Source organism: Mus caroli, chromosome 11 (genome assembly GCF_900094665.2).
Source record: "Mus caroli chromosome 11, CAROLI_EIJ_v1.1, whole genome shotgun sequence".
In the NCBI taxonomy this organism is placed as follows: Eukaryota; Metazoa; Chordata; class Mammalia; order Rodentia; family Muridae; genus Mus; species Mus caroli.
The window spans coordinates 79,381,673-79,395,595 of record NC_034580.1 but is presented as its reverse complement, the minus strand read 5'-3'; the positions used below and the strand labels follow the sequence as shown (position 1 = coordinate 79,395,595).

General features: G+C 45.0%; 2 protein-coding genes across 4 annotated transcripts in view; one reads left to right on the top strand and one right to left on the bottom strand.

Annotated features, from left to right (window-relative positions):
• Positions 1-7,297, top strand: part of C11H17orf78 (chromosome 11 C17orf78 homolog) — a 22,662-nt gene extending 15,365 nt beyond the window's left edge. The window contains exons 7-8 of one of the 3 annotated variants that reach the window (XR_003837971.1): positions 4,712-4,848; positions 6,824-7,297. Coding sequence is in view for 2 of the 3 variants with exons in the window: in XM_029483177.1 (XP_029339037.1) it covers positions 4,712-4,789 (78 nt within the window). In the remaining variant the exon portion in view is untranslated. Of the gene's footprint in view, positions 1-4,711; positions 5,373-6,823 lie in introns of those variants that run through there. The other 2 variants (XM_029483177.1, XM_021178353.2) reach the window with 2 other exon arrangements.
• The window catches only part of Acaca (acetyl-CoA carboxylase alpha), a 271,901-nt gene that overhangs the window by 246,883 nt on the left and 11,095 nt on the right, over positions 1-13,923 (bottom strand). The gene's annotated exons all lie outside the window — the stretch shown is intronic.

The following is a 13,923-nucleotide window of genomic DNA, read 5'->3' as shown; positions in this document are numbered from 1 at the left end:
GAGAGAGAGGCAGAGTGAGGCAGAGAGGCAGAGGCAGAGAGGCAGAGGCAGAGAGGCAGAGGTAGAGAGGCAGAGGAAGAGAGGCAGAGAGGCAGAGGCAGAGAGGCAGAGGAAGAGAGGCAGAGAGGCAGAGGCAGAAGCAGAGGAAGAAGCAGAGAGGCAGAGGCAGAGAAGCAGAGGCAGAGAGGCAGAGGTAGAGAGGCAGAGGAAGAGAGGCAGAGAGGCAGAGGCAGAGGCAGAGGCACAGAGGCAGAGGAAGAGAGGCAGAGAGGCAGAGGCAGAAGCAGAGGAAGAGAGGCAGAGGCAGAAGCAGAGAGGCAGAGGCAGAAGCAGAGGAAGAGAGGCAGAGGCAGAAGCAGAGAGGCAGAAGCAGAGAGGCAGAGGCAGAGAGGCAGAAGCAGAAGCAGAGGAAGAGAGGCAGAGGCACAGAGGCAGAGGAAGAGAGGCAGAGAGGCACAGAGGCAGAGGCAGAGAGGCAGAGAGGTAGAGAGGCAGAGGCAGAGAGGCAGAGGCACAGAGGCAGAGGAAGAGAGGCAGAGAGGCAGAGGCAGAAGCAGAGGCACAGAGGCAGAGGAAGAGAGGCAGAGAGGCAGAGGCAGAGAGAGAGGCAGAGAGAGAGGCAGAGAGGCAGAGGCAGAGAGGAAGAGAGGCAGAGAGGCAGAGGCAGAATCAGAGGAAGAGAGGCAGAGGCAGAGAGGCAGAGGCAGAGAGGCAGAGGCAGAAGCAGAAGCAGAGGAAGAGAGGCAGAGGCAGAGAGGCAGAGGCAGAGAGGCAGAGGAAGAGAGGTAGAGAGGCAGAGGCAGAAGCAGAGGAAGAGAGGCAGAGGCAGAAGCAGAGGAAGAGAGGCAGAGGCACAGAGGCAGAGAGAGAGACAGAGAGGCAGAGGTGCAGAGGCAGAGAGGCAGAGGTGCAGAGGCAGAGAGAGAGAGGCAGAGGCAGAGAGGCAGAGGTGCAGAGGCAGAGAGGCAGAGGTGCAGAGGCAGAGGAAGAGAGGCAGAGACAGAGGCAGAGAGAGAGGCAGAGTATGAGGCAGAGAGAGAGGCAGAGAAGCAGAGGCAGAGGCAGAGGCAAAGGCAGAGGCAGAGGCAGAAGCAGGCAGATCTCGATGAGTTTAGGCCAGCCTGGTATACATAGTGTATTCCAGGATACCCATAAGAAAAAAAAAGTTATTTGTATCTTAGCACTTTAGAGGTAGATAGAGAATCAGTAGTTCAAGGCCAACTTCACCTTTATCTTTATACGGTGTTTGAGGCTATCCTGGGCTACAGGAGATACCATTTAAACAAAAGCAAATAAATAAGAAGAAAGAGGATGAAGGCCGGGCGTGGTGGCGCACGGCTTTAATCCCAGCACTCGGGAGGCAGAGGCAGGCAGATTTCTGAGTTCCAGGCTAGCCTGGTCTACAAAGTGAGTTCCAGGACAGCCAGGGCTATACAGAGAAACCCTGTCTCAAAAAAAAAAAAAAAAAAAAAAAAAAGAGGATGCAAAGGAAGAGGTGGAGGAGAACGAGGAGGAAGAGGAAGAGAAGAGAAAAGGAGGAAGAAGAGGAGGAAAAGGAGATATAGAGACAGACAGGGAGTTATGGGAAAAGGTTGAATTGGGGTAGTAGGAGAGAGAGAAAATGCATTTTCTGGGACCCAGATACACTGAATTAGAATGCCTGGTGTCTAGAATGGGTCCTGGAATCTTTGTTATTCTTACTATTATTCAGATAGATTCTCACTATGTTGCCCAGGCTAGCCTTTTTTTGTTTTGTTTTGTTTTGTTTGAGACAGGGTTTCTTTGTATAGTCCTGGCTGTCCTGGAACTTACTTTGTAGACCAGGCTGGCCTCGCACTCAGAAATCCGCCCGCCTCTGCATCTGCCTCCCAAGTGCTGGGATTAAAGGTGTGCACCACCACTGCCCGGCTAGCTTTTTTTTTTTTTTTTTTTTTTTTTTTTTTTTTTAATTTCAAATCATTCACCTGCCTCAGCTTTCCGAGAAGCATGAAGCAGGCTTATGCTATGGAGCTCATCTTATCCTTAAATGTTTAACAAGCTCCCTAAAAAGGCTGATTAGATGGATCAGAAGTTAAGAGCAGTTCTTAGCCCCCACACGGGGTGACCCATGACTACCTTGTAACTCCAGGCCCATGGGTTACAGTGCCCTCTTCTGGCCTTCTTGTGTACAAATATAATGCACACACAAACAAGCATCCAACTACACATAAAATACAATTAAAAAAAAAGTTCTGTAAGCAGAGGTGGATTTATGGTGAAACTAATAATACTTCAGGTCCCATGGACCCTGAACAAGGTTTGCATCCGATGTAAGTTTTGCATTTCTTTTTTTGTTTGATTGTTTGGTTTGTTTTTGTTTGTTTGCTTTTGTTTGTTTGGTTTTTTTTTGAACAGGTTTTGTCTGTGTAGCCCTGGCTGTCCTGGAACTCACTCTATACACCAGGCTAGCCTCAAACTCAGAGATCACCTTGCCTCTGCCTCCTGAGTACTGACATTAAAGGCACATGCCACCATCATCCAGTTACGTTTTACATTTCTTTAGGAAGGTTCCCCCTAATTATAAGATCTTCAGCATTGAAACACAAGTGTTCAAACTGGGTAACTCTCAGATACAGCGATGCTTAGGATCGGCTGCACTTCAACTCAGTCTAGGGACTTGGCAAAGCCACGTTCATTTTCCTTGTCTTTAGGTTTCCTGACAAGATTATAAATAGTGCCTTTTAGTGTCTGACCTGACACTAGAGGGTGATTCACCGAGCTGCTTTTAATGCAGACGCCCAGGCCAGGTGTAGACTCAGCTTTGAAATAGTAGAAAGTGATGAATGGGCCGTTTCCCTGAGACATCCAGACTCTCACTGACGTAAAAAGACAAGGCTTCCACTGGACCTGGCTCAAAGCCTCAGTCTGGGCATCACAGTAAGACTGTCTCAAAAACAAATTAACAAAACCAGTCATCAAACAAAGTCACTCTTCACACACTAAACTGAGCAAGTTGTCCATTTTTGTAGAATTATAGCACTGAGAATTGGTTTCAAAGATGGGGTAGTAAAGGGGTTTGATTCTCAGCAACATACACACACTCACACTCTCTCTCTCTCTCTCTCTCACACACACACCCTCCCATACACTCACATGCACACATACAAACACACTCACTCGTACACACTCTCTCTCGCTCTCTCTCTCTCTCTCTCTCACACACACACACACACACACACACACACACACCTGCATAGTCCAGCATGACACAGGTGCTGCTATTCTTTTCAAGAATAGAATATTCTTTTTTTTTAAAGATTTATTTATTTATTTATTCATTCATTATATGTAAGTACACTGTAGCTGTCTTCAGACACACCAGAAGAGGGAGTCAGATCTCATTACAGATGGTTGTGAGCCACCATATGGTTGCTGGGATTTGAACTCTGGACCTTCGGAAGAGCAGTCGGGTGCTCTTACCCACTGAGCCATCTCACCAGCCCCCAAGAATAGAATATTCTATAGGTGGAACAACAATATGAACTAACCAGTACACACACACACACACACCCCACCCCCCAGGCCCGTGTCTCTAGCTGCATATGTATCAGAAGGTGGCCTAGTCGGCCATCATTGGAAAGAGAGGCCCATAGGTCTTGCAAACTTTATATGCCTCAGTACAGGGGAACGCCAGGGCCAAGAAGTGGGAGTGGGGGGAGAGTTGGGGGGAGGGTATGGGTGGACTTTTGAGATAGCATTGGAAATGTAAATGAAGAAAATACCTAATTAAAAAAATGACCTTTAAAAAAAATAGAATATTCTTTTCAAGCCCAGAATAGTGACAAGCACCCCATCCCCCAACCTAGTGACAGACTTTTCTTATCTTGGTACTCAAACATGTGAATGCACTTGTCGCCTTGGGGCAAGATTAGCATGTTCTAAGTTTATGAGCATGGGTGTTTTGGCTGGATGTGTGTATGTACACCATGTTCATTCCTGGTGCCTGTGGAGGCCAGAAGAGGTCTAAGATTCACTCAGGACTTTATCCACTTCCCACAGGTGTGGTAGCACACACCATATTCCCAGCACTTGGGAGATGGAGGCAGGAGGATCAAGAGCTCAAGGCAGCCAGATGTGGTGGTGCACGCCTTTAGTCCCAGCACTTGGGAGGCAGAGGCAGGCGGATTTCTGAGTTCAAGGCCAGCCTGGTCTACAAAGTGAATTCCAGGACAGCCAGAGCTATACAGAGAAACCCTGTCTCGAAAAAACAAAAACAAACAAACAAACAAACAACAACAAAAAAAAGAGTTCAAGGCATGTTCCACTACATAGTGAGGTAGCTTGATATATAAGAGATCCTGTCTCAAACTTAAACATTCACTCAGGCCCCAGATCTCTGTCTAAATCCCTACCTCTCTAAAACATAATGAGATTCGTTGGGTTTGATTCACGGAATGAACTAGAATTTCTGTGTATTTGGGATCCAAAGTAGCTGGACATACAGCCTTTTCCATTCAAGAAAACATGGTCAGGAAGGGGTGAAGATGGGCACCCAGCTAGTGATTTTTAGGTGCTAAGCTCATAAGCACTGTGTTCACATAGTCGCAGAACAACCATTGGCAGCAAAGAGGCAAACTCAGGTGTCCTTGATTTGTGCAGGGTTTTCTCCTCAGCCATCCCTTGATGATGATTTAGGTCATCACCCTTACTCATGTGTCCCTTCCATCTCCAGGTGAAACACAATGTTCCTAACTCTTCAGACTCAAAGAAGACGATAGACATCGCTATAATCTACCAGACACACTTCTGAGCTGTGCTTCACCTGACTCTGAACACAAGCACTGTCTTCTAGACCACCATCTCCTCATTGTGAGTCAATACGGGATGACGCTTGAAGCTCTCACACTTAAATCTTCACGGGGACATTATAATCAAATGGTATGCCAGGACAAGTAAAGGCAAGGCCTGGGGTGAGCAGAGCTACATTCATACCTCTGCAACTGGCACGGCCATATGCCTCTGCGATTCACTTTGCACATTCATAAATGGGTTACCTTTCCATCCCAGAAAATGAAGATAAAGTCCTTGCCTCCAAGTGTTATGAATGGCCCTTGCTGGTTTCTCGGAGGAGAGACAAACACACCCTCCCAAGGCCTGGAGCTGACAGCACGGCACACATCCCAGTTCCTCTTGGTCTCCCAGCTCTCCTCATGCTCATGCTGTCATCCACCTTCCATGGGGCACCTCCTCTCCAGGGCTTATGACTTACGATTTAGCCTCTATAACTACACACAGTTATCAACAACCTGGTAAAGGGAACCCAGCCTTAGGCATCTCAAGGCCCTTCTCTTTTTTTGGTTTTTCGAGACAGGGTTTCTCTGTGTAGCCCTGGCTGTCCTGGAACTCACTTTGTAGACCAAGCTGGCCTTGAACTCAGAAATCTGCCTGCCTCTGCCTCCCATGTGCTGGGATTAAAGGCATGCGCCACCACGCCCGGCCCCCCAAGGCCCTTCTTAATAAGTCATTCCTAAAGAGTTTCAGAACAGCAGAAATATAGCTTCACATGAAATCTGAAGGTTCAGGATTCCTGAAGTAGGTCTGATATTATGCTTTGTTTTCCTTTTTTTTTTTTTTTTTCTTTTGTGCTGTGATATGAACTTTCAACTTTCTTGCTTCAGCCTCCAAGAGGAGCTGGCGATACAAGTGTGCACCAGAAGGCCTGGCTGTGCCTTATTTATTTAATTTTTAATTTTGTGAGACAAGATTTTGTGATGTAGCTCAGGCTGGCCTCCAACTTGCTATGTACCTGAGGATCACCTTGAACTCCAGACCTTCCCACCTCCTGGCTGGGCATTATTTTACCAATGAGCTGCATAAGGTTTTGATAAAGGCTCTAGAACAAAATGATTTCGATGATGATGAGCCCTCTCACAAGGGCATAGCTATGAACAGAGTCTGACCTGCTAATCAAGGGTTCCGAGGGGTTAGAAAGTCATGGCACATATCTTTAATTCAAACACTCAGGAGGCAGAGACAGGCAGATCTCTGAATTCAAGGCCAGCTTGGTCTACAGCGTGAGTTCCAGGACAGCCAGGGCTACACAGAGAAACCCTGTTTCGAAAAATAAAACAAAAACATTGAGTTCAGTGGAAAAGAGAGCCAGGGCCTGAAGCAACTGAAGCAGTGGATGGGGCCGTCCTGCTGCTTTCCCTGTGATTGTGAAACCTTCCCAGTTGTCATGTATATGTGTACACACAGGCACACATACACGCACACACACTCACTCCCAGATAACCTTCAGCTCACGATCCTCCTGGCTCCCACTTTTAGGTGCTTGCATTACAGGCATGGCACGTGTCACCAAGTCTGGCAGGTGATTCTGTTTTCTTAGTTCTCAAGAAGAAACCATAGACAAAGTCTAGCCTTCCTCCTTCCACTTTAAGTACTGTTCCCAACAGGATTCTTGAAAGTGTACTACCTAAGCAGGGAACAAGCTGAGCCAAGAGGAAAGGACAGATACAAGGCAATGGTGAGTCAAAGCTTCTTGGAAGAGCGGAAGAACCTCTCAAATTCCACAGAACACACTTTCAGGGCACAGCAGACAGGGGACACAGGACCATGCGTGGCCTTGGATATGTGAGTGGATCGTGTGTACCCGACTAGTGACTCAAAACATCACCTCATGTTTACTCTGATACCCATTATTTTGCTTGGCCCTTTATTTGAGAAGAAACAAAAAAAAAAAAAAGCCTGCTCTTTCCCCAGTCTAGGAGGGGAGGTCATTAAAAAGACTCAATCTGGTTCTAGGATTAATGCCAGCATTCATCCCTTCCCTCACCAACAGAATGTTCCGTAACCGGGAAACGTGAGATTTCCTAGAAGATGAGAGCCATGCTGGGTGCTCGTCAGTTCTGCTCTTCTGTGAGAGTGAGACCTGGGTGACACCTGTACTGACTTGCTTCGTGGAAATTGACACGGTCCAAACTGTGCATTCTGTTTGTGGGCAGTTGTCTTGGCAACAGCAAGACTCTTCCAAGCATTTTCCCACTCCCTAATCTGCTAGCCACTTTGAATCCCTCCCCTAGCAGAGGGAGGATTTGGAAACTAGGAGCTGAGGAGAGCAGAGGAGAAGAGGGCACTCCTGTGTGGACTTTGCAATGTGGACTTCAGTCTGCAGATTGCCCAGAGTCACACACAAATGCTCCGGTCATCATTGTAGACACACTCTTATAAAACACTCAATGCAACTGCCAGCAAGTCCTCTGCAAAGTGCCAAATTCCTGTTGCAAATGGTTTCTCATTAAAGTATCTCATCAAAGTGTTTTTCTGATTACTAAAGTACATTCTCACTATCGAAACTTACAGAAAATAATGAAGACTGTAAAGGAATAGAAGAATAAAAGTTACATTTAATGCCCCCTCCCACAGGTAACCAGTAACACTGATAGTTCTTTTCTGGGCATTACAAATAGAAGTGTATATAGTGAGAGACATATATTGCATGGCATGACACTCTCCATACCACTTTTAACCTGATGTCCCTTTTTCCCACTAGTACATTAGCACCCTATTTCCAACTGGCACACTAATTATCTTGTGTGTATTTTCAGTCTCAAAGGGAGCTAGAAGCCTTTCTTTCTGAAGGGTTGGTGTGACCCTGATGCCCTTTGCTTTGTTTTGCATTGCTCGATAAGGTCTTGTGCAGTCTAGCTAGCTGTAACTTCACAATGTGGTCGACGGTGATCTTGAACTTCTGATTTCTCTCTCTCTAGCTCCTAAGACTGGGGTTGCAAGTCTGCACCACACCACCTGGCTATATCCCAATTCAGGACTTTTCCCCCTCTCACTCAGTAGCCCAGGCTGCTCTGAACTTACTATGTAGGACTGTCATTATCCTCCTGCCTCAGCTTTCCAAGTGCTGAGAATACAGGTGTGAACCACCCGCTCAGCTTCTCAATACTTTTTTTGAGTCCAAAGATTAAGGCAGATTCTTATTTGGCGCAAACAAGACACGTTTAAAAAACCTCTACTGTGAGCTTTTGAAGCTCTTGCCTAATGGCATTGAGTAAATGGCTGTATTGGTGGGATGTTAGAAGGATTGCTTGAGAGCCAGGTGCTACGGCCCAGGAATGATCCTAGCACTAGACTGCCGAGGCAGGAAGACTGCCAGGAATTCCTCCTGGCCAGCACGAACTACATAGTGAGTTCTCTGCCAATCTCGGCTACTCAGTGAGACCCTGTCTCAAAAGACAATTCCTTTCCGAAAAAGTAATGGAATGCAAATAACCAGAAAGCAAAAGTGGGAACTATTTTAGAGAAAAAGGAGGTGGGGGGTGTGTGTGGTAAGACTCAAGTATGAGATATACATAGGAAAATGTCACAATGAAACCCAGTTTTTGTATGATAAGCAAAATAGAAAATAAAAGGTGCTACAAGAAAGATTTTTTTCTTAAAAAGTGTTATTTTGTTAAACATAAATACAAAATATAAATCTATAAAGGGCTAGAGAACTGTTCCTGTTCCAGAGGAACTGAGTTTGGGTCTTAGCACCTATACCAGGCAACTCATAGCCGCCACCTGTAACTGTCACTCCAAGAGACCTGACACCCTCTTCTGGCTCGCACAGGTACCTACCTACATGCATGTGGAATTTATTTGTACACACCCACACCCACATACACGTACCTTAAAATAACAAAAATAAGTCTAAAATATTGTCAACCCAAAATATGCAGCAAGTATATAGCCGTTTCTTCATTTTCAGATTTATTTATTGTGCATCCATGTTTTGTCTTCATGTATGAATATGCACTATGTATGTCTGTTGCCTGTGGTTATCAGCTGACATGAGGGGCTGAGAACTCAACGTGGGTCCTCAACAAGAACAATGAGTTCTCTCTAGTGCTGAGTCACCTCTCCAGTCTCCATTTCTTAATTTAAAGAAATAATTTATTGATTTCTATGTATATGAGTACAGGATAGCTACCAGAAGACATACCAGAAGAGGGCATCAGATCCCATTACAGATGGTTGTGAGCCACCATGTGGTTACTGAGAATTGAACTCAGGACCTCTGGAAGAGCAGCCAGTGCTCTTAACTGCTGAGCCATCTCTCCAGCTCACTATTTCTTAATTTTTAAGCTATACCTGTGACTGAATCAAAACTAACCAAGCTGGTTGGGGTGGCACATGCTGTAATGCCACCACTCAGACAGCTGAGGCAGGAGGCTTTCCATGAATTTGAAGCCAACCTAGACTACAAATGAGTCCTGACTAGCTGTGTTACATAAAGAGTTTTGTCTTAAACAAACAAAAATAAAGCAAAACACTGATGTAGGACTCTGGATATCTGGAATTTCTGAGCAAGCATTAACCTTCCTCCTTTCCTGAACCCCATAGTTCTGCAGGGGTGGGGCTTAGGGGCAGTAGCGGCCCTCACTGCTCCCTAACCCCACTTTAAATGCTACACAACAGATTCTGACCTAAAGTGTTTCCCCAGCATTAGAATGACCTATTTTCCAAGAAGTGCTCCTTAGGATAAGGAGCCATAAACCCTTCACTTATCGACATAGTTGCCTAGGACAGGTTAAGCGTCTGTGTGCCCCCTCCCTCCCACTCTCAGAATTCCACTCCCAAGTTCACACAACAGCCTTCAGACTGTCTTGAGGTCTATTTCTCTATCAAGTGTACTTCCTGGTTCTTGTCCTTGAGAATCTGTAGTGCCTCTATGAATCTGTGTGACTTTATATATTGCTTTGTACTAACAAAACATCATGTTTGTTGTAAACACTCATAGTATGTGTTGATGCCCCACCACTGAGTGGGTGGCATCATTTAAGGGTGGCATAGCTCAGCTTTGTTTTCCCAGTAAAGGAGACAGCTCCCAGGGCCTTGCATGTACCATACAAGTGCTCCACATCTCCAGCCCTTTTTCTGTTTTTACTTTTTGAGACACAGCCTAACTTGCCCAAGCCGGCTTTGAACTTGTGATCCTCCTGAGTAGCTGAGATTATAAAACTGTGGCACCAAGCCTGACTCCTTTTGTCCAAAAGAATCAGGTAATCTTCATTTTCATATGAAGTTTGCTACTGGATTTTTTAAATTTAAGATTTATATTTATTTTTGAGTTGTATATGTGTACATGTGGGAACAGTGCCCACAGAGGACAGAGGCATCCAATGCTCCTGGAGTTGGAGTTACAGAACTGCCCAACATGGATGCTGAGAACCAAACTCAAGTCCTCTGCAAAAGTAGTACCCCTTAACCACTGAGCCCACCCAGCCCCAAGATGTTACTGGGTTTTTAGAAAGGGAAATGAAAGAGGGCCCACCCTGTGAATGTTGGTGAAGCTTGAATTCATCTCCTTCTGTTTATTATGTTACTATGACTACCACTACAACACATTACTGCTACTGCTGCTGCTACTCTCACTACTACTACAACTACTACTACTACTATTACTGCTGCTGCTACTTTAAAGCCTTGAGAAAGGGTCTCTGTATGTAGTTATGGTTGGCCTGAAACTATCATTATGTAGACCAGACTGGCTATGAGTTCATAGAGGTCCACCTGCCTCTCCTCTCCCCTCCCCTTCTCCTCCTCCTCCTCCTCCTCCTACTCTTCCTCCTCCTCTTCCTCCTCCTCCNTCTTCTTCTTCTTCTTCTTCTTCTTCTTCTTCTTCTTCTTCTTCTTCTTCTTCTCTCTCTCTCTCTCTCTCTCTCTCTCAAGTGCTGGGATTACATACATATGCCACCATACCCAACAAATTCATCTCTCAATTAATATTCATTCATTGTTATTTTTAGTGTGTGTGTGCACACATGCATGTGTGTGCCTGTGTGTGGAGATAGAAGGACAATCTTGGATGTTATCTTTAGGAATTCTATCCACCTCTTTTGAGACATGAAATTCTCATCAGCCTGGAGCTTACTAATGGGCCAGGCTGGCTGGCTGGGGAGTCCCAGGGATCCTCCTGTCTCTATAGCACTGAGATGACATGCTTACACGATCACATCCATTTTTTTTTTTTTACGTGAGTCCTGGGATCAAACTCAGATTCTCATGCTTTCAATGTGCTCTACAGACTGAGTGATCCCTCCGTCAAGATCTTGTTGGTAGTTTTGAGAGTCAGTCTTATACAGTTGAGGATGACTTTGAAATCCCCAGCTTCTTACCTTCAGTGCTGAGATTATAAGTGTGCCCACCAGTTTACATCATGCTAAAGACTGATGGTCACTCTACCAACTAAGAGCTTCATGATCACTCTACCAACTAAGCTTCAATCCCAGGTTTTATTTTTGCTTTTGTCTGTCTGTCTGTCTGTCTGTTTTTAGGACAGTCTCCCTAGCCCAGACTAGCTGAATTCATATATGCAGCCCAGCCTGGCCTAGAAGTCATAATTGGTATTCCTGCGTCAGCCTCCCAAGTACTGGGATTAAAGGCAAGAGTTAATAAATTAATTTTATAGTCTTCTCTCTTGGATTTCTGTCCTGACTGTCCTGGAGCTCACTTTGTAGACCAGGCTGGCCTTGAACTCAGAAATCCGCCTGCCTCTGCCTCCCGAGTGCTGGGATTAAAGGAGTGTGCCACCATGCCTGGCTGGTATGTTTTTTTTTTTTTTTAAAGATTTATTTGTACAACTTTTTATTTATGTGTTTATGTTTGTGTGTGTGTGCGTGAGTGTGTGTGAGTGTGTGTGTGTATGTGTGTGTACGTGTGTGTGTGTGTGTGCATGCACGTGCACACCTAGAAAAGCCAGGAATGGGTGGTTGTTAGAATCTGAACTTGGTCTTGTGAAAAAGCAGCAAGAGCTCTTAACTACTGAGCCATTGTCTCTCTAAGCCCCTTTCCTATATATATTTTTAAGACAATATTCTTGTTTGTAACAGAATCTCATTCTGTTTCATGCTAGCTCAGGCTAGCACAGAACTAAGTATACTAAGTAGCCCAGGCTGGCCTTGAATTTATGGCACTCTTCCTGTTTCCATTTCCTCAGTGCTGGGATTTCCAACATTTTTTCTTTTCCTTATCCAAAACTTTGACCTGGATTTTAGGAAATGCAGCTTCACTTGTACACTGGAAATTTAGGCCAAATAAACCTGATCTCTCCACAACTTTCCTTCATTTGGTGACACTTAGCAACAAGTGCTCTGTGGATTGTGGGTTAAGCACTTTCAAATGGACTCCTGTGAATTTGTGCCACCCAGTGGCTAAAGTAGTAACTGCGCCCTGAAAAGCACAAGGTTGTCATGTTACCTAGGGAAGTCCCAACAAAAGTGAGGTCTCTATTACTGCCCAGTGGGAAAATACTTCCTAACAGCCAATGGCTGCTCCACTTTAAGTCTCATTTTTCTAAATGATTTCAAGTAGAATGGAAAAGGATATATTTAGAGGTTTAGAGCCCTGGTCTCTGCAGGATTAAATGGTGCCCTAAAGACTTTTCAAGAATCTTACTGAGGTCTCTCCTCCTTCCTAATGTGCTGGAAACAAAGAATAAACAGTGCAGGGCACAGGATCCTCTTTAACCTCTAGAAGAATCAAAGTCCTTGCTGAGAAGACACTGAAATAGAAGAGCCACCAGCCCGGCGTATGGAAACATCAGCAGTTTCTTGTAGGATGGATATGCTTGTGGCGACTGTGTCTGGGGCTATGTCAAGAAAGATTCATGGGTTTTAAGGATTTATATATTCAGTTTTGCTAGATTGAAAAAGACTCTCCAGGCCAGGCATGGTGTGCAGCCCTTTAATCCCAGCACTCAGGAAGCAGAAGCTGGTGAATCTCTGTGAGATCCAGGACAGCTAGGGCTACATTGTGAGTCCCAGTCTCCAAAACAAAACACTACAAACAAACAAACAAACAAAAAGTCTCACTGTGTTGACTAGGCTGGTCTTGCCTCTGCCTTCTAGTGCCGGGATAAAAAGTGTCACCATGCCTGGACCTCTTCCTACACACACAAACATACACACACACACACACACACACACACACACACACACCACTTTGTTGTGAAATAGATAGCTCAGGATTTAAAGATGCCTGCCACTAAGCCCAAGAACCTGAGTTCCCTCCTTCTCTGGGACTTACATGGTAGAAAGAATCAACTTCTATTGTAAGCTATTCTCTAACCTTCACAAGCACACAAGCTCACCCCTGCACAAATAAAAATTTTAAATATGTATATATTTATCTTATGTACATGAGTACACTGTAGCTGTCTTCAGACACACCAGAAGAGGACATCAGATCCTACTTGAGACGGTTGTGAGTCACCATGTGGTTGCTGGGAATTGTACTGAGGACCTCTGGAAGAGCAGTTGGTGCCATTAACCACTAAGCCATCTCTCCAGCTCTTTGAAAATATAAATTTTCAAAGATCAAAAATTTTCTTTATGTATATGTGTTTGCCTCCATAAGTTTGTGTGTACCATGTATATACAGGAGCCCCTGGAGACCAGAAGAGGGCATCAGATACCCTGGAACTGGAGTTAAAGATGATTGTGAGAACCATATGGTTGCTGGTAGCTAAACTCAGGTCCTCTGCAAAAGCAGTAAGCGCTCCTGACCTCTCTCTGGCTTCTGTGTCACTGTTCTCTGTGCAATAAGCACTTCTGACCTCTCTCTGGCTTCTGTGTCTCTGTCTTATGTACATTTTATTTCTTTTGTTTTTGCCTTTTGAGGCAAAGTCTTAATTATCCCATGCTAGTCTCCAAACAACTATAGCTAAGGATGGTCTAGAAGCCTGATTCTCTGGCCTCCACTACCAGAGTAGAAGTTTATGTCCATCCTCAGCTCCATAAACACTAGAGATCAGTGTGAGCTACATGAGAGTCTGTTTCCAAAAAAAAAAAAAAAAAATTTTTTTTTTTTTTTTTTTTTGGTTTTTCGAGACAGGGTTTCTCTGTATAGCCCTGGCTGTCCTGGAGCTCACTTTGTAGACCAGGCTGG